At 40.0% G+C, this 27881-nt stretch overlaps 1 protein-coding gene across 1 annotated transcript; it reads right to left on the minus strand.

Annotated features, from left to right (window-relative positions):
* Window positions 1–2211: 2211 nt before the first annotated feature.
* HTRA3 (HtrA serine peptidase 3) lies at window positions 2212–27733 on the minus strand (the record flags this gene model as incomplete). The annotated part of the gene is made up of 9 exons (XM_083860913.1): window positions 2212–3168; window positions 4399–4494; window positions 6192–6240; window positions 12443–12557; window positions 13216–13248; window positions 16296–16490; window positions 17136–17358; window positions 19094–19193; window positions 27310–27733. 9 exons carry the CDS (start codon window positions 27731–27733, stop codon window positions 3003–3005), a joined length of 1401 nt encoding a protein of 466 aa, XP_083717039.1. The 3' UTR covers window positions 2212–3002.
* Between the last annotated feature and the right edge of the window lie 148 nt (window positions 27734–27881).

Genomic DNA, 27881 nt, shown 5'->3' on the forward strand with positions numbered 1-27881 from the left:
AAGTTATCATTACCTTGCTCAGCTTCACAGTGTGCACACATGAGCAGGACAGGTGAGAGAGAGCTCCCCCACAGGGCTTAGCTTGGGTAGGGCTGAGCAGCAACCACAGATCACCTTGCTGGGCTGCAGCATAGAAGTGTCCTGAAATACTCATGTCTTTCTTACAGTAATTGGTGGTCTCTCTCTTCCTTATTTTGCTTATTAGGCCTTGAAAAAATAATGAGGTCAATGACCACTTTGACTTAAAAAAGCTGTAGTTGCCAGTTCAGTTCTTTTGAGAAATCAAGATCACTTTTTTTTTTCTCTTTTTTATCTTTCCTAAGAGACACAGCCAGTAACTGCTTACAACAGAAAAACTGCCAGAATGTTTTGTTTTAAAGAGACCGCACCTGCCATTTTACTTCCTTTTATCCAAGAAACAAAGATATCAAGTTTGGGTCATAAACTTAATGTTAAATGCTGGAATCAGAAGATGCTGACCCTATCTTTGAGTAACTACCCTTTGCAGTTCTGGCCAATGTCAGGGGGACAATTGGAAATGAATAAAGTCTACTCATATCTCAGCAGGCAAGGGTCACCTACAGCTGAAATGACACAGATGTTCCTGCAGCCAAAGGGAATGACAATATTTTCTCTCTAAAGCTCCTCAGCTGACCTTTATTACCTTGGAGGGAGATCTGCTACAGTGCAGCAGCACTTACAGACCACTGGATGTGATGTGCAAGTTTATCAAGGCTTTCAGAAACAGTTTACATAAACTAGGAACTGCTTGTGGAATGCAACATTTTTTGATGAATAAGGAAATAGCCTTTCGCTCCCCCCACAGTGACTTGATTAAAAGGCCAAGGCATTTGGCAAGCACCAACAACAGTGTTTTCAATTTTTAACATGGCCATGTCACTTCCAGTCTCTATCCAATACTGCTGTACTAGGAGTTTTTATGCAATTTATTTCAAAATCAGCAATTTGTTAACTGGAAGACAAAAAACTTCTTTTACAGTAAAATAAGCTAATCATTCTCTATCACTCTCTAGGTCTTCTCAGCCAACAATTCTTGGCCTAAACCTGAAAAATTAGCAACAAACTCAGAAATACTTTAATTTCTTTTGTATTAATCAATGGTTACAAACAGACACCCCTCACAAACTGCAAAATGTTGGTACTAACATGGTACACATGGATGGATAGGCTTAACTTTAGCCATGAGAGCATCCTTCTGCATACCACAGCTACCCTAAGTTCAGGACACAAGTAGGCTTTTTGCAAGCCTGGATGCTAAGGCTGTATCTTAGCACAAAGGAATTGGAATATTCAACAGGTACAACTAAGCATCTTTTGTTCACAGTGTGAAAACAGCTCTTTGTGTAGTGACAGCAGGGGTTGAAGCCATCATTACAGGCACATCACACTTCTGTGATGGAAAATAACACTGTCCATTTTTAAGAGGAAGGTACCCCATCCACCCCTGAACTTTATAGCTGCAGTCCCAGTCAGGCAGCAAGGAGGGAACAGATTGCGCTTTTCCGCATGTCTGGCACTGTACAAAGCTGAAGATGCAAAGCTTGTCACACATGAGTTGGTATAACCAGAAAGTCTAGGCATGATGGCAACTTTAAGGGAACTGCTCCAAAGATTAATTCCTTTTTGCATCAGTGTAACTAAGACAAGAGAAACAGGTCTAGAAAGCACAGCTTGATGTGGAAAATGGTCCAGATAGAAATGTTCCTCTGAGTCTTTGGGAAATGAAGCAATATTCACTAAGGGAGAAGACACTTGTTTGGTTTGGGGTACCTAGGAGATCTGGATTTAGCTTTTAGCAATTTCTCTCCTGGGTTTATTACACTGAAGTCTCACATGCTCTAGCTGTAAAACAGGGTTGCTGGTGCTTCCTCTCTGCTTCTCATCACGTACAGGGAGAATTGAGGACAACAGGATCCCAACTTGATACTCTCTGAGTGACATCAAAGCACAATTCATAAATGCGGAAAAACAGTGTAAATAAATTACTTGTGTGCAAAGCACTTCTAAACATAGTCTAAATAAGGGCAGAATAATTATACCATAGGGATGAAAAGGGTTTTCATAACATCAGGGCCCAATTTTCTGTAAGAAAATTTTCTCTTGGGAGAGCCTATTCCAGTCAGACAGAAGAAGCAGGAAAGACATACTTGTTTACAAAGAGGTTTACATCAAAAGACTATTTGTGTAAACTTTAATCTCATTACAGTAGAAACATACACAGTCAAAGCCAAAAGTAGTGTAACAATTTTACAGGAAAGCTTACCAGTAAAAATGCAAAACAAGTTTATATCAAATTCTTAAAAAACTGTGCACTTTCTCAAACTTAACTTTGTTCAGCACATTGTTTTTATTTATATATAGGACATTAATTCTATAAGAATCATTTACTATATTCCAAAAATTGCATGACCTAGGTGTAACACTCTATAGCCTGATACCATTTTTGTTCCTTTCAATATTTACAGATTTCATCTACCTGCATCAACATGGAGCACAGAAGCACTAATAACAAATACAAGCTTTGCCAATAATAGGTTCACATTGAAAAAGTTATATAAAAAGGAAAAAAACCAAAAAGCTCAATTCTGCATTGCAATTGCTTGGGTCTGCTGCAGCCATGATTGTAGTTTAAGAATAATTCCCTCTTTTATATACTTCCCCACTTCCAGTAGTATTTGGATCTTTCAATATGCAGAACTGAATCTGCTCTGCATCTGTAGGTACAGGAAGTACCAGCTACCTAAAATTTGTTTTTCTCCTCCTCCCCAGAACAAAGTTCTTAATTTTTTTTAAATTTAAATCTCCTATAAATGGCATCTTTGAAGTCATTCTAGCTACTATGTACAGAAATGGCTCAGGCAATTAAGTTAGTCCACCTTGTCATTAGTCAACAGGAAGTATAATTACTGTAGCTGTAAAGGAGGTATCTAGTGTTCCAGAATAAGTGAGTTTAATTATGGTGAGAGCTTCCTCAATTCTATTTACATGACAATTTCAGGCTCAATGTTAAATAGCAAGTCATCATTTCCTCTTCGAACTTCAAGTAGTAGAGGTGATTCATTCATCACAGCCTCCTGCAGGTCACTGGAAGTCATCAAAGGACGCCCATTGACTTTCACAATTATATCTCCATCTTGGATCCCTCCTCTGCAAAGATAAGAAAATGGCAGTAAAGATGCATTCTATGCAGAGGGAAAGTACAAAGGCTATTTATTCACCACCTCTTTTGCAAATGCAACGAATTTTTATTTGTTTTAGTCTCCACTGAAGGGACATTCCAGCCTTCTGACTGTGAAAAAATAACTTGCTAAATGCAAAATAAGGCTCAGGCTATTTCTCTGAGGATTTTCTTCCTAAACAACAAAAGCAATGTTTTCATGTCTTCTACAAACTACACCAAGTGAGAAACAGAAAAGGTTTTTATCTATTATTGATTCACTTTACTCAGTCCATTTGCAAGACCATGCCTTTATGTCACCAATATGTATTTCAAGAATTGAAAATTAAAACCTCAAATTTTTATGACAAGTGCACCAGCTAAAGTATTGAGAAATTATTTCTCTCTTTCTGTTCAAATGTAATCCTGAATAGCTGGTTTTATTGCTTTTGATTTTCCTAAAATCATTTTTAGAAATATCTATTTTGCAACTGTTCTGTAGAACAGTCTCTTCCTTTAAGATTAGGCACTGTCACTCTCACTCTGACAGTATCTTATCTGAATGCTATTCTGTTTCCTGCTTAAACTTAATCCAAGTTTCTGTTTATTAATATTCAACATACTTCACAAAACTCCTCATATTAGTTCATTGTATTTGTGGTATTATTTTTATTTGAACACTGTTATTGTTCCATAATATCATTAAAGTTTGTAGTGAGGTAGGTGACAGTCTCTTTTACCAAGTTACAGGACAAGAAGAAATGGCCTTGTCTGAGGGGAAGTTTAGATTGGATAATAGGAAAAAAATTCTTCACAGAAAGGGTTTTCAAACACTGTAAGAGGTTGCCCAGCAAAGTGGTGGTGCCACCATTCCTGGAGGTATTTAAAAGATGGGTAGTAGTGGCACTTAGGGACAGGGTTTACTGGTAGCCTTGGCAGTTCTGAGTTCATAGTTGGACTTGATGCTCTTAAAAGTCATTTCCAACCTAAACAATTCCCTGATTAAAAAATAGCTCTGAAATGTTTCATTTTTGCAGAGGTGAGCAAAATCAAATATTTTAATATAAACAAATATTTTAAACCTAAAGGCACAGTTTTTAATTGTTTAAATACAGATCAAGCCTGGTTTGAGAAAATACTTGAATATAAAAAGAAATACTACCCTCTAGTATCTCTTTGGAGGTTTACTTGTGGTGAAGAAAGTAATGGGCTCTACCTACCTATGAGAAGGTGAGTTTGGAACAACTTCGTGTACATAAATTCCACTTCTGACATCAGGAAAATCAGCATTACTGTGCTTCAGTTCCTCCACCAAGCTATAAAAAGAAGAAAGTTGTACAGAATTTGATTGCACTACAAAAGCATATAATTATTCTTATTTATTTAAACTTTTTGTGACAAAAAGTAAGAGACTTAACAATTAATTGTTTGCCTGTTGTTCTGTGAAGAAAATGTAAGGGATTTGATCGTGGATTAAAACAAATTACATAAATTTTAAGAGAAGCAGAACTCCTTACTTGTGCAAAGTGTGCTAAATTTAATGGTCTTGTACAACTCCTGCAAGAATCTGACTTTGGTCTTTGCAGAAGTAGCACAGAGGGCCTTGTTCATGAGCACAACAAGAGGAGCACTTTCAGGGACAAAAGGTTTTTCTGCCCAAAGAATTATTGCTGGTGACAGCGCAGAAATTCGCTAACTTTTTTGTTTATTTTATTTTGCAAGTCATTCTTAATTTGTCTTTATCAAGAACAATAGACTTTTGATAACTCCAGAGAGAAGACAGATCAGAGCTGGAAACTTCAGTTTCCTCAAGTTGTCATCAGCAATTTTTTGTGCATCATTTTCTAAAGAAAGACGACAGAAATCTGCTGCAAAATAGAGCCTCTATAAACATCCCCTCATTTCAGAGATGATGATATCATCGCAGGTCTGTGCAGTGTGGGTTAAAACCCATTTCTAGAAAGAAAGAGCTTAAAACCAAGGATGTATTACTGGGCTGTCTGCCATGAAAAACTGGGGTCCCACAGAAGGAAAACAATCCAAAATGGCTATACAGCTTCTCTTAATTTGATTTAGTACTGAGGAAGCTAAAAACTGAATAATTAAACACAACAAGGGAAGAGGTCTTTTTCTGAAAACATGCCTGCGGACATCTTAGATGGCTTTCTTAGATGCTCCAAAAGCAGTAAAATCTCACATCACAATTATGCAGAGAAACATTCTGAGTTTCTCTCCACCACTGATGTTAACACCATTACACTGATTCATTCCAGCTGAGGATCTGACCCTTCAGGGAGGACTACAGGAGTGTAACTCAGGAAAAAAAGATGGCTTTACTACAACCCCAGCTGGAAATTGTCTGGTTTAATTTTGCAGTCTACTGCCACGTTGGAAATATGCCTACTGCTGGGAAAGAACATCAGCATAAGAGCCCTCATTTATTATCCAAGAATATATCTGGGTAACAGCAAGACACAAAGCAATGTAAGAGGAAAATAAAGTAAAGAGTCAAAAGAGAGTGTCCATTTCTGGCTTAGTTAACCAGAAGCACAAAGCTTTAGTTTGACACTTTAGCAGCTCTTTCTAGTTAATGATTAGGCACCAAACCTTACACCATATGGCCTCCACTGGCACTAATAAAACCACCAAACCCTCCATCAGCTGATCTGTCATTGGCACTCAAGAGTCACCTGAAAACACCATTTTGTTTAAATGTCACCTAAAACCTGGTGTAACTCCAGGTGTCCTTGTCAAGAACCAAAATCTGTCTTCAGGCTCTTCCTCTTTTCCCTCAGCTATCAGCAGGACATCCACCACTATCAGTATTTAGAGAACTTCCAGGTCTCAGAACATAGATTTCACCTATATCATTTAAATGCCTGCAGGTTTTCTAGAAGCCAATGCCCATTTCTGGATCTGTGGAGATTTGTAACAAAAGATGAATGAAGTTCTGAACCACAACTGACCACATCTTGTGTGCATGACCATACAATTACCTTTCTAAGATACTTACGCAGGTGTTATTGTCAGCATTCTGATGCCGATGAAACGTTTCTTTCCATCTGAAAGGAACACAGAGGATATTTAAGAAATTGGGGCAAACACTGACAAAAAACCCTGCTCTGATGACCCAAAATACCTGGAAATTAAAACAGAATGTATCAGATTTTAACAAAACTAAACAAAATCACACGCATCTCTACTGAAGCTATTTTTTTTTAATTAGCCTTGGTGTACAGAATGACAATCCTTCTCCCTGCAGCTAAGGGTGGGAGAGAAAGCTCATTTACACTCCATAGGAGTTTTTCCTTCAGGAAATTCAGGAAATTGCTGTGATCTAGTATCACATGAATTCAGTAAATGGAAAATTTCACTACCAACTACCATTTAATCTTAAACTGGTCAAGACAATTTAATCATATGATGTTCTCATTAAAATGTAGAAATGGAATCTAAACAAATTTCAGAGAAAGGGCATTTAAAAGACTCACACTGATTACAATGCAAATGGATTGTTATTTCTACCCCAAATTAAAAAAAGCAAGTTTTAAAAAAACCCAAAGCATGTAGACCTTTGCCAAAATGATCACAAAAATACTCAGAGGGCGGGAGCAGCTCTGCTATGAAGATGGGCTGAGGGAATTGGGGTTGTTCACCCTAGAGAAGAGAAGGCTACAGAGACACCTCAATGAGGTCTTTCAGTATTTAAAGGGGGCTTATAAACAGGACAAAGGGTGATGACTTCAAACTAAAAGTGGGGAGATTGGAAGTAGTTATCAGGAAGAATTTTTTATGATAAGAGTGGTAACACATTGGAAACATGCTGCCCAGAGAAGTGGTGGATAACCCAGGTATCAACACTCAAGGTCAGGTTGGATGAGCAAGCTGATGTAATTAAAGGTGTTCCTGATCAGTGCTGAGGGGTTGGACTAGATGACCTTTAGAGGTCTCTTCCAATAGAAACTATTCTATAATTCTATGATTCACCAGGATTCTGTGGAATTTAAATGGTGAGAAGTCACTCCTTTAGGAAGAACATCACATTTCTGAACTTGGATTTTAGTAAGCCATGATATTGCACAGCTGTCTTGTGAAAAAAAAAAATGCAGTTTGATGACTTCCTGAAGTGAGTGCTGCAGTACTCAGTTACATCCGGCATGAAACAATATTTCCCCTTACTCATTCCAGCACAACGACTTCAGAAGATCTTTGAGTTTCTCCAGGTTCTCATATGAGGAAAAAGGAGATGTACACAGTCTTCTCTAGCTCTTATTCTTTCCAAGAAAAACACTCTCAAGTAAAGGACTTAGTTCTGAATATTACACATGACAAATATTCCCACTGTGGTCACTGAAAATGTTGACTACTAAACACTGGATTTACTACACTGTGAAAAAAACTTGCATCCATAACTGTCATTCCTACTTTGCCCTGAAATGTTTGGCTCTCCTCTATTTTAAAGTAAAACTAGCAAGATCAAAATCAGCAATAGTAAGTGTCAAGAAGATGAATTGTTAAAATTTCCAGTCTGAAGAGTTTTGGGCATGACCATGAATGAGGTCATGGTGCTCCTCCAGTCCCCATGGCAGAAACGTAATTTTTCACTTTTTAAAAATATTCAGACATGGTAATTCTCCCACCTGAATTTAATCCCCTTGTCCATACAATGTGGACAGTTAAATAATTGAATTCCCTCCATAAGATCAGTGACAGCATCTCTGGTGACAGTTTTCTCTTTGCATTAAACAATCTGATGCTGGTCACCTGTGAGGCAGAAATTTGCAGAAACACAAAGACACTCCAGAGCCTGAGTTAGGAATGTTTACATGAATGAAAAATGAAAATGAAAGAAGAAACAAAAGAAATTGACTAGGAAGAAACAGAATGAAAAACCAAGAAATGAAAAGCCAAGAATGAAAAACCACAGGAGAAATAGCATGAGTGATAAAGGGAATTATTTCCCCAGTGGCTAATGATATATGTAAACATAAAGCCTTAGGGGGAAAAAAAAATTCACTATTACAGACTCATTCCTAACCAAAATTCTAATTCTACCTTCAACTTCAAACAGGTCTAAGTATTATTTCACGTTTGTTCACACACTGAGATTCAAAAAGGCCTTCTGCCCTCTCTCTGCAGTAAGTTTGCCATACTGCAAATAACAATTCATACTCTAAGAGTGACAGGCTATTGTATAAAACTACTGTATAGCAGAGTCTGAACAGGCACAGACAACCAGTAGTAGTGTTTTATCATTTCCCAAGCATAGTGATGCTGGGGCTAAGTCACACTGGCAGAATAGCATGTGGCACCTGGAACTACCACTGTCATATTACATCTGCTCTGTGAATAGAAAGTCTCAAAACCTGTCATTCTAGCAATTTGTGCAATCACGAGGCAAAAGAAAAAAATAATTAGGAGAACTGAAATAGAGTGATGTCATAAATCTAAGGAGCACATCACAAGGGTGCAGTCCCAGCAGTAGTTAAAAGAAGGTTCATATGTTAGAAGAATCAAGTTTAGCAAATGTGAAACCATTGTGGCTTAAAGCTGGAGCACAGCATAGAAGAGAAAGACTCAAAGCTCATCTCATTTTTGTAAACACCAGGCCAGGTTAAATATTGATTCCAGAGGTACAAAATCAAGCAAACCAGCCTCAACCACAAGTTTAAACTTAAATCTGCTTAGTGCTAAGACAAAGCAGCTCACCCCAAGTATCTAGAAGCAGTTCACTGTTCACAGAAATTTGTGTTTCACAGTAAGGAAAGCACATGCCTTCCTGTTAAACTTCATTTATTGATGCTTGCAACAATAGAGATACAAACCAGACAGATAAACACCAATTGAAGGCAGAAATGTTTATCACTTATTAACTGTAGCAAAAAGAACTGGCAAATCCAAATTAAAGGGTCATGTACTAAAACTTCTATGGGCTTGAGTAACTCTGGTACAAAATTATACCCAATGCAGCTGATTTCAGTGGGGCCAGGATATCACCAGGTCTTCCAAGTGAAGAAATGAATCCTGCACTTCTTAGTCAAGTGCCAGGCAAAACCTCTACTTTTCTGCTAATTCCTTTTGCACCTAGCTCATCTTGCAGATTACATGAGCAGCCCTGAAAGCACTTAAGAAAGACATTCTACTGCCAAACAGAAAACATGAAAACAGCTCAAGCCTATAATTCTGGACTGTGTGCAGAGATCCTTTCACATAAACTGCATAGCTGAATTTAATCACTGGTCTGAATCTATCCTCAGCAAGGCTCCTAAGCAACCCTCATGATTTGTGGTAATTATTATGAGTAATAATCAAATTCAAATTTCAAATTCAAATTCAAATAGAAAGGTAAGAATATTGTAAGAATATTGTTTCCACACAACTAATACAAGGTCCTGGGGATGTAAAATGAGAATTCATGTAAATGAGTCATTGGATATGGCCAATGCAGAGCTCCCCCATTTTCCCTTGCCCATATGAAACAAGGTTTATTCATTTTCTGTTCACACTACATTAGAGGCCACACTGACATTTTAGGATGGATTTTCTCTTTAATATTTTGTCAAATTGCTGACTTACTGACTTCCACTTTAAAACATCTCTGTGTAAAAGACTTTCTAGTTTTACTCCTCTGCTCAAGTCTAAACTAGAAATAGACAGGGCCAAGACCAAAATGGAGAAATTCCTAAACAAACAAACAAAAAAAAATTAAAAAATAAAATCAATCAATGCTTAAGTATGCAGCTAACTTCCAGACATAAACACAGAATACACAGCTGATTATACAGATGAAGACACTTAACTTCATGCAGCAATTTAAGACTTCCTTACTATAAAAGGACGTTAACCTTATTACTGGTAACCCCAAAATTAGCAAAGGCTTTCACACTATTCAATCAACAACGTCTCCATGAAGGCTGTGGCAAATCTTTAGTCAAAAATACATTACATTCTATTATATAGTACCAATGTATTAGGTAATACAGAGTGCATAGATAACAATCAGTGCAAACTCTTCATTCAAATGACACCCTCTCCTTTCCTCCTGCTTTCCACTCCTGTTCTTTAACAGATCAGACATTTGCAGTTTTATATAATGGATGAGATTTTTTTAAAAAAAAATATCTCTCCTATATAAAACAGTTATCTGATCAACTGAGATTCAAAAGACTAAGGTCCAGCTTATTAAAAAAATTGAGTATCTACCATGCCAGAATACATCTGGAAAGAGTGGTATCCTAAGGGAGTATTATCATCTTCAGGCAATATAATATTAAGAGTAAAATAATAATACCCATAAACTTCTTTCTATGACCTAATTGCACCATAAGGGAGGAGCCCACTGAAACTACTGAAACATAACTGGAAGAAAAGAAAACATGATAAAAACACCTCTAAAATTCTGCTTACATAAATTCATTATGCTAAAAAATAGCAACTTTACAATAAACTTGAGAACTATTACTAAAGGCATAAAAAATGCAAATTAGGTCTCAAAAATGTGGTGAAAATATCTCCTAGAAATTTTCTCTATGCATCAAGGGCTTTAAATTACTGTTCTGCTATAGCAAAATTATAACACATACTTCAGAGACACAAAAGCAAAAAAAAAAAATTTGAAAAACAAATAATAAAATTGCCTGTGCCCCAGAATATTTGAAGCAGTGACAGCCACACTGACACGAAGAGAATGTGTGAATCCTTTTGATTAGGGAATTATATGGCATTATTAAAAAAAAAAACTGTATGTTACAATCATGGTACAAACTTGAATCTTTCACAGTTTTTTCTTAGGGCTCTTCCATGGGAAAAGCTGTCTCTGGGCCCTCAACTGAGCTCATCATTCTGTGGAGGTAAACGTGCCTGAAGGAGCAAGGTGACCGATTTCAGTGGTGACATCTCAAAGCTTCACTGACTTTCCAGTCCCTTACCAGGAGATGGTTTTTGCACAAGGCTTGAGCTCATCCCTCCAGGCCAGGCCTGCAGGCTGAGCCATTGCTCCTCCCTGGATTGTTTGGTTCTAAAGAGTAACATGACTAATGAGACACCTGCTAGTTTCAGAAACCAACAGTAAATTAGTAACCAGGGAGAATGGAAAAGTTTTTTGACTGAAACAAAATTATGTCAGCTACTTTAAAATGCACTTCTCAGCATACAATTAACAATTTTTTTTTTTTCATCTAGTCCTCTCCCTCCCTCCAAATCAACAGTGAAAACAATATAATTTGTGGAATTCAGGAAAACACAGATGAGGAGACCCATCAGGTTTGTGATGCTCTCATATACACAAGCAGATGCATCACTTTAAAACCGCTGACTAAGGGAAGATTCTGAAATAACAGTATCTGAGAGGACAATGGTGTAGGGAAATAATCCTGGCATCAGGAACTGGATGAACTCAGGAGAAGACAAGATTAATTAAAAAAAGATCCAAGAGAAGAAGCTGCAGCAGCCAACACTCATGGTAAAAGATGAGGAGTAGGGTGTGGATAGATAAATTGGCAAGCGAAAGAGTAAGGAAGGTTTGGCCTGGATGCAGCATTACTAGATCAGCTTTGGCTGTGCAGCCTGTAATATGACATCTAAAACAGGGTGACAGATATGGTGCAGGCATATAAAAAATGTCTAAAGTACTGCATTTGTCATTGCCAATATACTTAGATTTATATACTCTCTGCCTCAGAGGCCCTTCTTTCTATTTGCCTCTCTCCCATCTTCCCACGTATTTCTTCATGAATTAGTAACAGCCCTTCTTCCACCAGTGCCTGTAACAATATCTGATTATATAGCACTGACATACGTGACCATGATAAAATACAGGTCAGGATCTAGGGACTACACCCCACCTGTGGACAGGTTCTTAAAAAAGTTTTTGCCTTATTTTCTACAATATACTTTAATCTTTTTGCTTGGACAGTATATGAAAGGAGGAGAATAAAACTCCTTAAACAAGTGATCATCTGTTCTCAAGATCATTTGAGACACTAGTGATTCATCTGTGTCCTCACTATTCCCAGAGGCCCTATTTCCCATATATATACAGATACTGTCTGCTCTTTGCGGGGGGGGGGGGGGGGGGGGGGGCGTGTGAGTAATAAAAACGTCTCTCCCACTCCTGAGAGATTGTTTTCTATTTCCCAGTCTGTGATGCTCTGTAATGGAAAATGATGCTGCTCCTTTCAGAAGTAGCATCCCAGCCCCATGTCTTTTGGCACTTCACCAGGATCAGGATAACTGGAAGTTGTCACTGTTTCTTGCAGACGTTACCTTTACTTTGTTTGTCATGTGACTCTGTGAGAAACTGAGTGATACGGTCTGAAGGAATAGCAAAAGAAATTCCAGCTGTGACCTTCAAGGTGTTAATCCCAATCACTTCACCATCCTGTTGAGAGGCAACACCCAATTAAATTTTCTTAGCACAAGATTCAGCTCCCTGTCTAGCATTTCATGTTAAAAGCTGGTGTAAGAAATTTTAGAGTGCTGTAATCACTCAAGAAATAAACAGTACTTATAAGGGAGCATCTGGGCTTTGATTCATGATCCATTTCACATTTAACTGTGACAGCCAGAGAGATTACAGTACAGTGTGTTCATCCAAGGTCCATCCCAGCACTCAGTAAAAGATTCCCTCTGCCAAGTGGGCAGTGGAGTCACTACTACCACTACAGCCACAAGTCACTGACCTGCAAAACCAGCGCTCATTTAAAGCAATCTGCTTTGAAAGAATTGTGTGGTTTAACCAGGTCCTATCTCTGTTGTGCATCCCAGGTTTCATAGTATGAATGAGCATAACCACTCCCTTCAGATCCCACATTCCTCACTGCTATGTAAAATTTTCTGTGCTCAAAGGGGAAATGTTTTCCTGTGGTGTGTGAACTGAGACCTAATTTGCATATTCTGCATTAGCTTCAGGCTGTCTACCATTAGCTAAATGAATGGAAGTTGGAATGACCTATGAATCTTTCAAAAAGAACATTCTCCCACTAACTTGAAACTAGCTCTTAAAACAAAACCAACAAAACCGAGTCAGATGGACTTACCAGATTAACTAGAGGTCCTCCAGAGTTGCCATACTGTAAAAATGACATAAGGGAACAATAAATTAATACTTCACTGTTGGAAATGCAATTCTCATTGCAAACAGTATTTATTTTGTAAGTAAATGAAAGAGAGGAGGTAATTTCTTAGGCAGCACTGACAGACATTATATCAATCACAGAAGATTACAAGTAGGTTTTATCGCACCCCTTCACCCCTCTCACAAGTATAGGTTTTTTTCTTTCCATAAATCCCACAGACCCTAAGTTTAAGACATCGAATACCTAAAACTAGTATTTTGATTCTTCCAAAGCCCGTCAGAACAAGGTTTTCAAATAATCAATTGCTATTTAAAGTTACACTCCAGTGAGGTGCTTGTACAGTTTTTGTTCTATTCATCACTTTGGTTTGTAATACTGTCAGTCTCTCATTCTCCGCTGGAGCAGAATACACTGTTTTATGTATTTAATCACAGCATATTTCTATGAGGTAGCTACTACATAAGGATTGATTTAGTAACCACAGACACATATGCCTCTCTAGGGAAGGCACAGAGCAGATCTGAGCAGCCCAAAATTACCTAATAACTAATGGCCTTTAAAGGAAACATGCAACAGGACCACAGGAAATGAGAGTTGGGAAGTTACTTGTCCATCTTCATGCTGGCTCAACAATTTGTTTTTGAGTGAGGCCAGAGTTTTCGAGTAGGTTTGCAAAACAGCCAAGAGCAGCAACTTACCATTCAAAAGAAACAAAAGCTAAGTGATGTATGACAGAAAAGTGAGACACAAACTGTTTACACTTAGATAGCACTGGGCAAACCTTAGAGATTCTTAGGGGAATAAAATAGACATTAAAGTTTATAAAACAGTTTCAAAGTTCAAATTTGAACAAATAGATCAGTTCCTTATATTGTATCTCTCCAGTGATGGGAGGCTGCACACTTGATCTTTATGTCTGACTGGCACAAAGAAACCAAGATAATGATTTTTCAGCCTTGCCCAGCACATCTCATTCACTTGTCTTCTGCTTAGAGGATATGAAAGACCTTCAGCACGTGCAATATAGCTCCACTTAGAACCTTAGGGCCCTGTTTTCTCCTGCCCTATGTTACTGCTCTCCCAGCACTTCTCAAAAGTCAGCTGCATGCACATTCCTGCAGCAAAGTCTTGGATGAGCCACAGGAATGCTCTGAACAGACCAACTCTCAAACTCCTCCCATTCTCAGGAGAAAACCAGTGCATTAGCTAAGCACAAGGCATCCTTATGCCAGGGACCATCTTCATATTTTGTGGTCTCAGGCAGCAAAGCAATTCAAACTTAGTATCATTTTCCTCACCTCATCTGTTATCACTCTTCCTTTGGTCCAGCATTATCTGACACACTCTGCTACCCTTGTCTAAACCTTCTCATCAGCTTTGGAGGACAGTAAATGTCTAAGTGCATACACAAGGAAGGAGTCTGTGCTTGAAAAATGTGTATAGGCAAGAAGTCAAGAATCCCATGTTCTAATTCTGTCTCTGCCACCAGTTCAGTGTGTGCTCCCAGCTAACCCATCTTGCCTAAGTTTTCCTTATTCTTCCACAGCTGAAGAGAGTAATTCAAATTAAATGTCTGGAGAGGTTCAGCTCCTGGGTCATACAAAAGTTTTTTGAAATTTTGCTGAAAAAGCTCATTTTTGTTTCATATTTTAGCATAATTAGCAAAAATAATTACCCTCTTTTCCCCCCTACACAATTTCTCTCGACAAGTTTGTGGCAATAACCATTTGTGAAGCACTTTGTGTGTGTAAAACAGTGTTATTTCTTTTTATGTCAAATTTGACATAAATGTCCACGAAATAAATCCTGAAAATATTTTCCTTTCAATGTGTAACAGATTTAAGGTACAAAATTTCAGGCCATTTTCCACCTCAGATACGTGTGCAGTGCTCTTTTTAGAAGCAGTACAAGCTAAACACACAGCCAAGAACTTCACTTAAACCCTTTGGATCACCCCAAGGTGATATAGAAATACGTTATTTTAACGTATTTCTATATAACATGCAGTGCTAGGGCCTTTAGCTACAAGTTTATGTTATTTTACACTTTGATTCTTGTTTTGATTATGTGATGTGCAAAGGGAAAACAAGAACAGAAACAACCTCCAGTCCTCTCCTTATGTTCTTACCTGGGTGTCCTGTCATTAAACTAAAGCACATACTCTCAATTTGACTACTCCATCTGGTTCTGATGGATGGAGAGGAAAGAAGTTTTGGCTGTATTCTACAGCTTCCTTGACCAGAACAACTCAGCAAGCAGAGAGAGGAATGTTTTGATTTACTGCTGGTTGATATAGATGCCTTAAGTTTTAGCTTTCATGTTTTCCAGATTCTGTACTGCATTAGTATATAACTCTGAGCTTCATATAAAGTGTTAGCAAGTTCTCTTCACAGGGTGGTTAGACAAAACAAACCTCTTACAGCCTGAGGACCAAGGACACCATTGCAGCTTTAGGCCCAAAAAGTATAAACAACAACAAATTGAGGAGGGCAATCTGGGAGGATGGGACTTCATAACCTGAAGCTGTAATTGGACAATTAATCCCAATATGCAAATGGACCAAAACTTATTAAAGTATGAAAATGTGTGACCCATCATCCATCTTGGGTGTAGCCATGACTGGGCTCTTGTACTGCCCAAGGTGTATCCTTTGAAGGCCTTTTTATTAAAAGACCTACTTTATTCCTTTATTACCTACTTTATTCCTTTATTACCTACTTTATTCTTTTAACTCTGTCTAGCGTCTGTTCTAGGTAGCCTCTCAAGGCATCAATACAACCATGTTACTGCATGAGATTTACAGAATTAAAAGGGTTTGAACTATGCAGCATCCTCACAGACAACCTCAAAGGGAGAACTTTCATTTATCATGCCCTTCACAACACTGCCTGAATGCAACTTACAGACACTGCATAGGCTTTTAAAAAGAAGAGTTTCACTGACATTAAACAAAGTTGGTTGTTTTTATGGATTCATCTCTCAGGGGAGGCAAAGGTGGGGACAGACTGTGAAGTGAAACCCATCACAGGCCTCATGCTTACATTAATAATAGCATCTGTCTGAATGTAATCCATGTCCGAGTCCCGCAGGCCCAGCTCTTTGCCGTCTCGCTGGGCAGTGCTGACAATGCCTGTTGTCACAGTGTTCTGTAAGGCAAAGGGACTTCCAATTGCCACCACAAATTCTCCTGGCCTCAGATCTGCAGAGTGTCCCAGTAACAATACTGGTAGCTTTTTCTTAAGTAAACACAGAGAGAAAGAAATAAGCATTACTTCATACTTGAAAATAACCTGATTGCAAAGATCAAAAACTAGCAAAAAATTACGAACTAACACTTCCCATTAATGAAAGAGCCACTCACTATCCTATACCTAAAACTTATGCTAGGAAGGTTGCTGTTTCAATCTGTCTTCAAAAACAAACAGCTCTCTGTAGTTCCCTGCAATTTCACAGAGGAAAAAAGGGCATCAGAATTTCCCTGTTTTCCAGCAGATTGTTCCCTCCTCCTAGAAACAGCATACAAACCAACCACTGACCAGTTGTGGACTGGCACTCTCTCTGAATTATGCCCCACCTGGCAGTCCATGCAAACTGGCACAAAGCTTAAGAAGATTAGCCTGGTATTTAGGTAAAGATAGCAGAATTTTGTCACATATTGAGTGGCTGTTTTTTTCTTCTTCATTTTTTACAGTTTCTAGCACAGCAGACAATGTAATTTAATTCCAAGATATGAAAAATTTCCAGGCCTGTATTTCAGTACATTGTTTTCCACAGATATTTCTAAGGAATCCTTAAACATATATTCTAGTCAATCACTTTGTACTAAGTAAAACCAAAATAGAGTTCCCAAATGAAATCATTCTTCTGTTTATGTCACTCACCTTAGGGTGAATCTTTATTGTTGCAATATCAGATTTCTTGTCAATATCTTTGATGGTTGCTTCATAGGTATCTCCATTCTGGAGCTGTACCTTCAGTTGTTGTCTCCCTGATATTGCATTTGTGCTTGACACCACGTGGGCATTGGTCACAATTAAACCAGAATCAGACATAATAAACCCAGATCCACTGGAAAGGGGGACATTTCGACCAAAGAGAGGGTGCCTGTACAAAAAGCAAGCAAATCTCTGTCATACAGGAAACCAACTTGAGAGAAGATTACATTAGATGACATTTACCACCTTTCACCCTGATAATTAAATTTAAAAAGAAATTACAAAGAAAGGATCCCGTCCTGAAAATTGTGACTGATTTTAGTCAGTCAGGGTGATAGGAACTGAGGTTTACAAACAATCAGCAGGGTCCTTTTCCTTTGGTTTCCAATTCTGTCTTTATAGAATTCCTTGCAGAGAGGATAGGTGACAAAAAAAGGAAGGAGAAGGAGCCCATCTGATCCCATTTGTTATCCAGTCTACACTGGAAGAGAACAATGACAGTAAATAATAAAGCTGAAAAATGAACTGCTGTCTAGTGGGAAAAGGGGCAGAAGGAATCTTGCAGCTGGACAGAGGCATAAAGGAAGAGACAAGGTCTAAGGGGATCATGAAGCCCAAGTGCAGACAGGGTGGAAAAAGCATCTCTGGAAACCAAAACTACTAGGAATGTGAAAGAAAAAATGAAAAACACTAACAATGGGTAAAACTTGCTGGGAAACAACATGTGCTGCAACACAGAATGGTAAAAGACTTTACAAACTGTTCAAGGCATCATGCATTTTCTCTGTGAATAGCTGCTGCAATGACCTTAGGAACATAAAGTACCTGCATAGCAGAAGATGAGAACAGGCCTAGAAAGTCTTTCTTCCAAGACATGGTCCTGGTTAGGATATTATTTGACAGTTCTGGGCTATTCAGCAATAAACAATTGGAGCAAATCCCGGGAAAAAATAGTATCTAAGTTAGCACCCAGCAACCTGCTGGGCAAACATTTACTTACAGGAACAGAACAATCAATCTTAACTACATATGCAAAGATCTTAAGCATCTTCAGCTGTAACATCCTCTCAAAGGACCAATCACCATGTGCATAAAATTATGTCACCTGATACACTTGATTATCTTGATTGTGCATATTAAAAAGCCTTCAAATTCTCCAAGAATTTCTTGTATCTGTGGAAATTGAGAGGACTCCAGGAAGAAAGATATTCACATGCAATATTTGCAGTAATTTGTTCTGACAGCAGGTTGTTCTGAGGACTCATATTTAAACCTCTCAAGTTGGTTTGAGCACTCAGTGTTGATCTTGCCACCTCAGCTCTAGCTTCAGCATCCTAAATATTGGTAATGTTCTGGTCAAGAAATTTAGTACATTTCTTTCCTATCAGAAGTCATTTCTGTGTTTAGACAGGCTACATCTCCTCAGCATTCTACTTCTTAATGCTCTTCCTGCCAAAATAAAATCACCTGTCATTCAAAGTTGGAACAGCAGCAACAAGCCATTTTTTTCCACCTTGCCACCTAAATATATATATACACATATATATATTCATATACATATTTACATAAATATTTGAGATATATGATATATATATATTTGATATATACATTTGTGTATATTTATGTCTGTATTTAAACTAAGATAACAAATACAGTCCAACAAGTAAAACATTTTAGTGAAAGCTGAAGAGACCTCCAAAGTGAGACTTATTTTTGGCTAGAGAGTATATATTGTATAGTACTGTAAGCCCATTACAAAACACAAAACACACAAATGTGTGGCTCTCTGGAGAACTGGGTCTGCTGTAATGTTTCAGAATATTTTGTGAACATCACAAATTCAAAAGGATAGTTACTACACTTTGTTAAACAATGTAACTAAAACAAAGAATTGAAAGTGTTACCTGAGGAAAAGTTCAATGTGCACAACTGCAGGTGCAATCTTTTCCACCACATCAGCTATGAAGTTGAATTTGTATCTTGGGCTGCTGGACTGTAGGTGACCTATACTAGCAGAAAGAATTGGATATGTTAATAAGACAATATATTGTTTTATCAAGTAGGCAAGATAAACCTAGCATCCTGAGAAAATTAAACATCAGCATCACTTAGCCCTAAGTTTTTCAAAGCCTACAAGCTCTGCATTGAGCATTTTTCTGAGGAGAACTTATTATTATCCAAGACACATAAGGTCATAAGATAGGTCAGGCTAGAAAGGACCTTAGAAGGTCTCTAATTCTACCTCCTGCTCAAAGCTGCATGAGCTACAAAGGAAAACAGAGTTGGGACTCGCAAAACTCCAAGGATGGACACTCCAGAAGCTGCCTGGGAAACTTGTTCCACTGTTCCCTTGATGTATAAGTTTTTCTTGCATGAAGTCTGAACTTGTTGAGCTCGTGTTCCAACTCATGCCCCTTGCCTCTCATCCTCCCACTAGGCACCTCTGTATGGATCTGGCATGCAGGGAAGCTGCTCTCACGTCCTCGCAAAGCTTTCTCTTCCCGAGGCTGAACAAGCCCAGTACCCTCAGTTTCTCCTCACAGGAGGAGATATGTCCAGTTTCCCCCAACCATCCTCATGACCTTCTGAACTCACTCCAGTTTGTCAATGCCTTTCTTGTACTGAGGGATCCAAAACTGGATCCGGTATTCCAGATGTGGTCTAACAGGTGCTGAGTAACACAGCTGCAGAATTTGAGACCCACAATTAGAATTTAAGTTTTATTTGTTTAAGTAGACACATTAGAAACCTGCTTTAAATTACAACCTTTGCACCTACGACTTCTTGCAAATTCACATTTAAGTTGTCACACACAGCAGGGCCTGGTCCTACATTAAACAGCACTATATGCAGCATTCATTAAGAGTGAATAAAATAGTGTGAAGATCTTAAAGAGGGAAGGAAAAAGCCCACAGCACCCTGGATTCTAATACAAATATATGAGCATGCAGAATTCTAGCATCACAACATCCCAAAGGAACAGCACTGATTGTGCTAAATGTCATGTTCTCTGCAGTCCCTGATACACAGAGCCCTATCACCACAGATGTGAGGCATATGAAGAGGGATGTATCACCACACTCAAATAGCAATCTTTTGTGTTCACAGCCTGAAGCTTTAAAATTAACTATGGGATCTACCAAAGGGAGCAAATGAATTGAAGAAACCAGACCAAGAAGATTAGGAATTTCTTCAAAGAAGTCTGCAAGTTCTTTATCCTGTTACTGGACAAGGGATTTACTTCTGAATGAAAAGAAACCTTGCTTAAATTTAGCAAGCTAGATTTATGTGATACTGAATAAACAAAAGGAACATCTTGGCAGGACTAGATTCAGTCTATTATTTCTATGTACATTCTCACGCACTCTGAAAAATCCCTCCAGCCAATTGAACGTGCTTGTTTTAGTGCTTAGTTTAAAAGAGACACTGCAAACAGGAATCACAGAGGACAGTCAAATGTAAACACAATATACAGTTATTTATTTTGCTTACTAGGCCACTGAAGAGTTGTCTTACCTTCAGTTCCCAAACAGCTTGCCTGATTATGCAGTATATCCTTTGAAGTCTACTGACATGACTTTGAACACTTGCCTACACAGCAAGTGTTCACTGACAGGATATAACATTGCCATCATGTTTATCTTAATAGACATGACCATGCACCAGTGAAAGGCAGCTGATAAACTGGCATAGAACTGTGATGAATGCAGCCTTTCAGTTGGTGTAAATCAGCATAACTCTGCGTGAGTCAGGGCAACTAAATCTATTTGCATCTTCTAAGTGCTCAACTGTTCTGCCCAGGCCAAATGGACACAGTACGTGGCCAAAGGCACAGGAAGATGCCTGCCAAAAACCTCAGGTCTGGACCACTCCACCAGGCAAACATCATGGGTGGCAGTGGCTTTCCAGGCAGGATTTCAGGGAGGCAGAGAGAAATTATCTGAAACAGGTAGTGGATGAAACATGAAAAAAGGTGAAGAAAATAAAATGCAGCAATACAGAGAGGAGACTAAAACTGAAAGAATGCTTGTCTTCTTTTCCTATCACAGTGAAAACATTTCTCTGTCTAAGATGAAGCCTGGAACCTCCCTGCTAGGTTAGAAGACAAGAATGCTCAAACCTGAAAGAAAAAATGAAATCTGCACCTATATTAAAGGGAAATCTGAAACAAAGGAGGATCAAGAATAACAGACTTTGTATGTATCAGGCTTTGGATGAAAGGCATGCCTGAAGGTCTGGGCTGATCAGAGATGAGCTGGTTTTCCTCCTGTCTGGTGGGGACCAAACATTGGTGAAATTTGATTTACAAAGCTGAGATGCCTTTATAGACCTTGATCTTTCTTGAATCATTTTCTGCAAGGTGGCAATAATGAGAACTTTTAAACATTTCCTATGATGTGCCAGGAACTGAAACTATGGATGTGGAAGATGTAACTGCACACTCACATTTACTCCCACACATACAGCACTATTCAAGTGAATTGAAGTGTGGGTTGTTATTATTAACAGCATTTTAGTGCATAATTATTAAATTGACGGTTTTCATCAGAAGTTCTCAATATACTTCAAAGGGAGGAAGTGAAGTCTGGGAACTGAAGAAGGAAGCAAAATCCAACACTGATTATATTGTATAATGTCACCCTGAATACAAGTGTTATGACTGTAGAGGTAAAATCTATCCTTTAATTTGCATTAGTTGGTAGACACTATCTGCTGCTCCTGTCCTTACTAAAAGAGGAACTTAAATATGTAACTCCCCTCTCCATAGTCCTGCTGCCTTGTGGAGCCCCACACAGCCCTCAGATCTCTGCTGCCCTGAGCATGTAACAGCCCTGAGCTCACAGCACCTTTGTGGATTTTGACCCATTGACCCTCAGAGATTTGCCACATAGTTTTTCAAAGGTCTCTCAATAATGTGCATTATTTTCCATGTTATTACTGAGTGTTCAAAATCATCTCACACTAACAAAACCTTATTTATCTTGGCAAAAAGACATAATTTAATCCGATTAGGCATCTGTTGCATAACCAATATTTCAAAGGTGCCGCAACAAGGTTGTATTTGAAACAAAACCAAATTTATGCTGTATGAGTCCTTAGCTGTCTGTGCATTTAGTAGTCAAAAAAACTAGATTTCCTCAATCTGCTCCATAGCCACAAATCAACCAGATTTTCAGCAGCCTTGAACTATGAGCCTATTATTTCAACTAAGTGATTTAGATATTCGGGTCTCCAGCTCCTCTCTCAGAACACTCAAAATCCAGATTTCAATGTAAGTGAATAAACCGGAGCTAAAGATTTTCAACTTTTTTTCTAAAATGGGATCTTATGTTCCCCATTTTATGGGCTCTGACTACACTGAATTTAAATGCCTAAAGCTAAGTGCTTTTCAGGTAGGAGTAGCCTTATTATCAGTTTAAGATTTTTCCTGGATAGTGATGTTATCTACAGGCTATGGGTTCATTCAATAGTGGTTTATTTACTTTCTTGCAGAGACAATAGACCCATTTCAATCTCATTAACACTGCTGTAAACCAGGAACAATGCCAACAAATCTGTAGAGTTAACCTAGTATGAACAGAACTGGAAAAGAATTCAGCAGAAACAATCATTATAATCCCACTGAAGACAATAAAACCTGACCAATTTACATCTGCAAAAGACTGAACATTTCTGAATATCTGCCAACTTAGTCCCTGTACAATTAAATCAAATCACATTCACTGCTTTCTTAAAGACAATACTTTGTATTAAAAGCCACAATTTTATATTTATTAAGAATTTGTGAGCCTGGGAAGCTCATTCTTTTAAGGCTGTTTCCCCATCCCCCTTTTAAAACCAGCTTCAGAAAAGATCTGTGCATTCAGCAAAATTATTATGTCTAAGGGAGGACTGCAACCTGGCAGATCTGATCACCAGGGATAAACACTGTCCCTACTGTGCTTTCATGGCAAGAAATGAAAGACAAATAAAAGATTATAATGTCTCTGCTTAAAAAACAGAAACATCTGCTGGAAACATAGGTTCATGGGCAGCTTTTCTGATGAATTCAGCATTAAGATCAAGTTGCATAGCTGTGCACTGACCATAAAGCCCTGGTGAGTTTAATGCCACATTATGGTTCAGGCAACTTGTTTATACAATGGATGTCTACCGTGCACAGATGAAAACAGTCTGGTGAACCAACACCAAAGTGGCTTTCTTGTGCAATGCAGCAGTCACAAGGGCCAGACAGAGACAGAATGGCACAAGCCTTCTAGCACAAACACCACACTGACTTCACATGCTCGGTCTTCCTCCCTTCCAAGTGACCCTCATGAGGAGATGCAACAAGAATATCCCTTTCCTGTTACCTGTTCTTTACAGAGTGAAGTGCTCTACTCTGAATTGTATACCACATACTGTACACTATCCACCTGCAGAAACTCAAACTCAGGCATAAGGAAAACAAGCAGTACAGCAATGTGACCAAAGCTTGTGTTTCCAGCTAATACCTTGCAGTACATTTCCCTAAATACAGCTGCAGGCAGCTTTAAGGCTTTGATGACAAAAACACCAGCAGGAGACTTCTATCCCTTACTGGGCCAACTTCTCAGAAATGCAAGCAATCATACACTCAGTTGTTCCTCTGTATCTTCAAGGTTATGTACAGGCACACTCCAAACACCCACACAGAACTGTGTGCAATGACCCTGCTCATGCATTAACTGTGTTTCAAACATCTTCTTAGGAAAGCGAACCTTTAGGCTCATATCTTGCAAAGATCTGACTGACTTGGGTGAGTCTTAATATCATGACCCCTTTCTGAGAGTGACTACAGGTGAACAGTGCAGAGGACAGTAAACAGTAAGTGTCAAGTCCAGCCTCAAAGGTTTTCTAATTAAGCTTTTAATTTTCCTTGTTCCATTGACAAAAGAGCACCTGTATTAAAAAAAAATAAATAAAAAATAAAAAAAAGGGGGTTTTTTGCTTCCATATCTTAGGTAAGAAAATAGAAATCTTTGAACATTTAAACTCTCTTCACAGAAGCTATTTGCAGAATAACCTTGCAGGGAATTTAACCATATTAAGTTGTACTGAGAGATCAAAGCCAGTCCTTTGTTCAAGAAACAAGTAGATTGACTGTAGATGGCAAGTAAAAAAGTGAATCCTTTGAGTGAGATGTTTGACATCTTAGCAGACTGGTATGTGGCATTGTTAAAACCTACACTTGCTGCCCTGAGAAACAGAGCTCTGTAAGAATATATCTTTGATTATAGCTATTTCACAATATATTCCCATATATAAAGGTACCTAGTGTTAAAAAAAGTTTTTTTAAAAAACCCATTTTTGTAGCAGGGAGTATAACTTTGCTTAGGATCTCTGCAGACTGCTCCTATTAGTATCTCTGAGAAGCCCCTGGGCACTGGCATATTGTAGAGCATCAGTTATGGAGCTCCTGGACCCCCATGCAGTACACACCCCATTTAGGACACTGTGTGTACTGCAATTGCAGTTTGGTGTGGTGCTCTTCAACCTAATCCAGGACTTCAACAAGTAAAAAAACATTTTAAATTCTGTTAATTTTTCAATTATCACTCAGTAACCCTGGCCAGCCCATTCCTCTCCCTTCCTTCCTGCATCCTTTACTACCCATGCTTCATGCATCCCTATTCACCAGGCTGCTGTCACCGGGAAACCACAGCTAAGTTTCTCAACCTGCCTGCGTTTATCACAGCCAGAATCCAACTCAGCATCAACATAAGCAACTGAATAAGGAGAGCAGCAGACGTTTCAGGAGCTAAATAGGGTCCAAGTTATACTATGTGAGGCTTCTGTTATCTGAGATTGTTTTAATATATGGAAGGCTAAGTAAAACTACATTTACTTCATAACTAGCTTATCCCTTCAAAATCTGAGTCATCTGAGGCCAGGCAAGAACAAGAGAAAGAGAAATTTGACAGTAATTTTAAACTGTCAACTTTCTTCCAAGCCTGTCATTACAGCCATTGCATGTTATTGTTTCAAAAAAAAAAAAAAAAATAAAACAAACAAAAAAAATACCATAATTGAGTTCTATTCCTGGCTCAACCACCAACTCAGTCTGACCTTGGGCAAGACACTTGGTTTCTTTGAGCTTCAGTTTGTGCAGCTGTAGAACTGAATAAAAAATTAAATCTTAACAGAGAACCAGATGCTTCATCTAAGCTGAGGTTTTCTGAGACAAAAAAAAAAAAAAAAAAAAAAAAAAAAAAAAAAAAAGCCAAAATAAAGTGAATGCTGAAATAGTTGCTTGAAAAAAAAAAAAAAAAAAAAAGTTCCTCTGCCTCACAGCTCCAAATTCCTAAGCCTATTAACATCAGATTCAGGAGGATTCCTTAAAGAAAATGTCATATATACCAAATGCCAAGCACTCTGCAAGCTCTCAGATGCAGGCTAGTTCACTAACTTTGGTTAAACATTTTGATTATTTCACATGGCTCAGTTTCAACCAAGTTTTAGGAGTACCAAAGTTAACAGATGCTGATGTGAAAAGGTACAGGCAAAGAACAATTTATAACTACAAAATACTGGAAAGATTGAACATTGCAGCTTCAGGCTGGCATGTGGAACAATTCTTGGCTCTGGCAAAATACTCTGAAAGGAACTCCAGGAATACAATTTGAATATCCTCCCTCTCTGAAGGGGTTTACCCTTTCCAAAGATCAGGATATATATGAAAGATCCCCTATTCACAGAAGGACTACAACAGTAGCCCTTTTCCTTCAGAACCATCCCAATCACTTTGGCCAGGTTGCTATGAACAAACAGGGTGGTTAGTGGTTCATCTGACATAATGGAAACACTAATGCATGAATGAATTAAAACTCCAGTAAGCATAGAACTTCTCTTTCCAGGAACTCTATGGGAAAGGTAGCAGAAGCAAACTCTTAAAATAATGTATCAGTAAGTATGTAGAAAGATATTGCCAGCATTAACACTTCCACAAAGAGACACATTTTAATATCAAAAGGAAATTACTAGCTTAAGAAATTATTAAACTTTCCAAAGTTAAATTACCAAGCCTGAAGTTGTGACAGCATATCACAAAGCAAAGGCCTCAACACATTACTACAACCAGAAGATCATTTGATAGCCTGAGTATCAGTATTTTACACTATAAAGGAGGTTCTCATGTTTTTTCCCCCTACTTAGGGCTCTACAAGAGTAGAAAATCTTTCGGTGAAGAAAGCAAACCGGGCAAAAGTTTTAGATAGTTTATCTACTACTACTCAGAGCTCTTTCTGCCCTGACAGGCTTTTGGAGGCGTTTCCTGATTCGCCTGCGGTCCCAATCCGATTAACACCCCCAGCACGCCCCGGGCCGGTCCCGGCGCTCGGCTGTTCCCGGGCCCGCTCTCTGCGGGCTGTGCCACCTGTGCGGGCTGTGCTGCTCCGTGCGGGGCCGTGCCACCTGTGCGGGCTGTGCCGGGCTGTGCCACCTGCACGGCTGATGCCGCTCTGCTGTGCCGGGCTGTGCCACCTGTGCGGGCCGTGCCACTCCGTGCCGCTCTCTGCAGGCTGTGCCACCTGCACGGCTGATGCCGCTCTGCTGTGCCGGGCTGTGCCACCTGTGCAGGCTGTGCCGGGCTGTGCGGGTGATGCCGCCCAGCCCCGCGGCCGCCCCTGCCGGTGTGGGGAGCCAAGGGGGCACTGGCAGGACGGGAGCAGGCTTGTACCGCTGCCCTGCCTCCAGAGGAGGCCACGGCTGAGGACGCGGCCGCTGCCCTGCCCTGGCAGCCGAGCGACCTCCACTCACCTCCTGCCATCTGGCAATTGCCTCTTGTCCCAGGAGCACTGAGACAGCAACCTGCACCTCACCGGGGCATCCACAGCCATGCTACCGGGGGAAACCTTCCCAAATCCCAGCCCGAGCCCACGCTGAGCATCGAGGAGAAGTTTTGCTGTTCAGAAAGCACCTGAGCATCCATTCCACACACCACCGGTGTCATTAGCAGCTGGGTGAGGAGCCGAGTCCTTGGAGGTTTTTTGAGTCCCTAGAGCCACCCAGCCTCCCCAGACCACTGAAAATCATGACTTTCTTTACCCTGGGTGCCAGGTCTCCCACCCCCGCCCCGCGGCGGGTCCCACTATGCTCCTACCCGATTCGCAGGCTCCCTTCTGGACCTGGGCGACGGCGGGCAGCCCGTGCTGCAGCGCCTTGCGGCTCACCGCCTTCAGCTGGCAGATGTTGTCGTAGGTGCGGCCGTCGCTGCCGCACACCTGGGCGCTCAGCTTGCACTGGCAGACGCCCTTGGCGAAGCGCTTGCCCATGGGGTAGCGGCAGTCGAGGCTGTCCCCGCAGGGCGGGTCCTCCTTGCGGCCGCACGAGTCGCCCTCGCCCGCGGCGCAGATGAGGCAGCAGCCGCAGCGGTCGGGGACGTACCCGCTGGGGCAGCTGGGGCTGGGGCACTTGGAGACATCGCAGCGGGCCGGGCACTTGGCGCGGACGAGCGGGAGCTCCGCGGCGTGCGGGCCGGCGCTGAGGGACAGCAGGAGCAGCGGGCTCAGCAGCCACACCCGCATCCTCGGCGGGGACGGCGGCGGCCGAGCGCGGGGTGCGAGCCCGCCCGGCCCCGGGGCAGGAGGCGGGAAGGTGCGATCGCGGCGAGGGAAGGGGAAGGCGGGCTTTATGCACACTCGGGCAGGACGGCGTTCTGCCCCGGGCGGCGCA

The sequence above is a fragment of the Zosterops lateralis genome (assembly GCF_965231275.1).
Source record: "Zosterops lateralis genome assembly, chromosome: 5".
In the NCBI taxonomy this organism is placed as follows: domain Eukaryota; kingdom Metazoa; phylum Chordata; class Aves; order Passeriformes; family Zosteropidae; genus Zosterops; species Zosterops lateralis.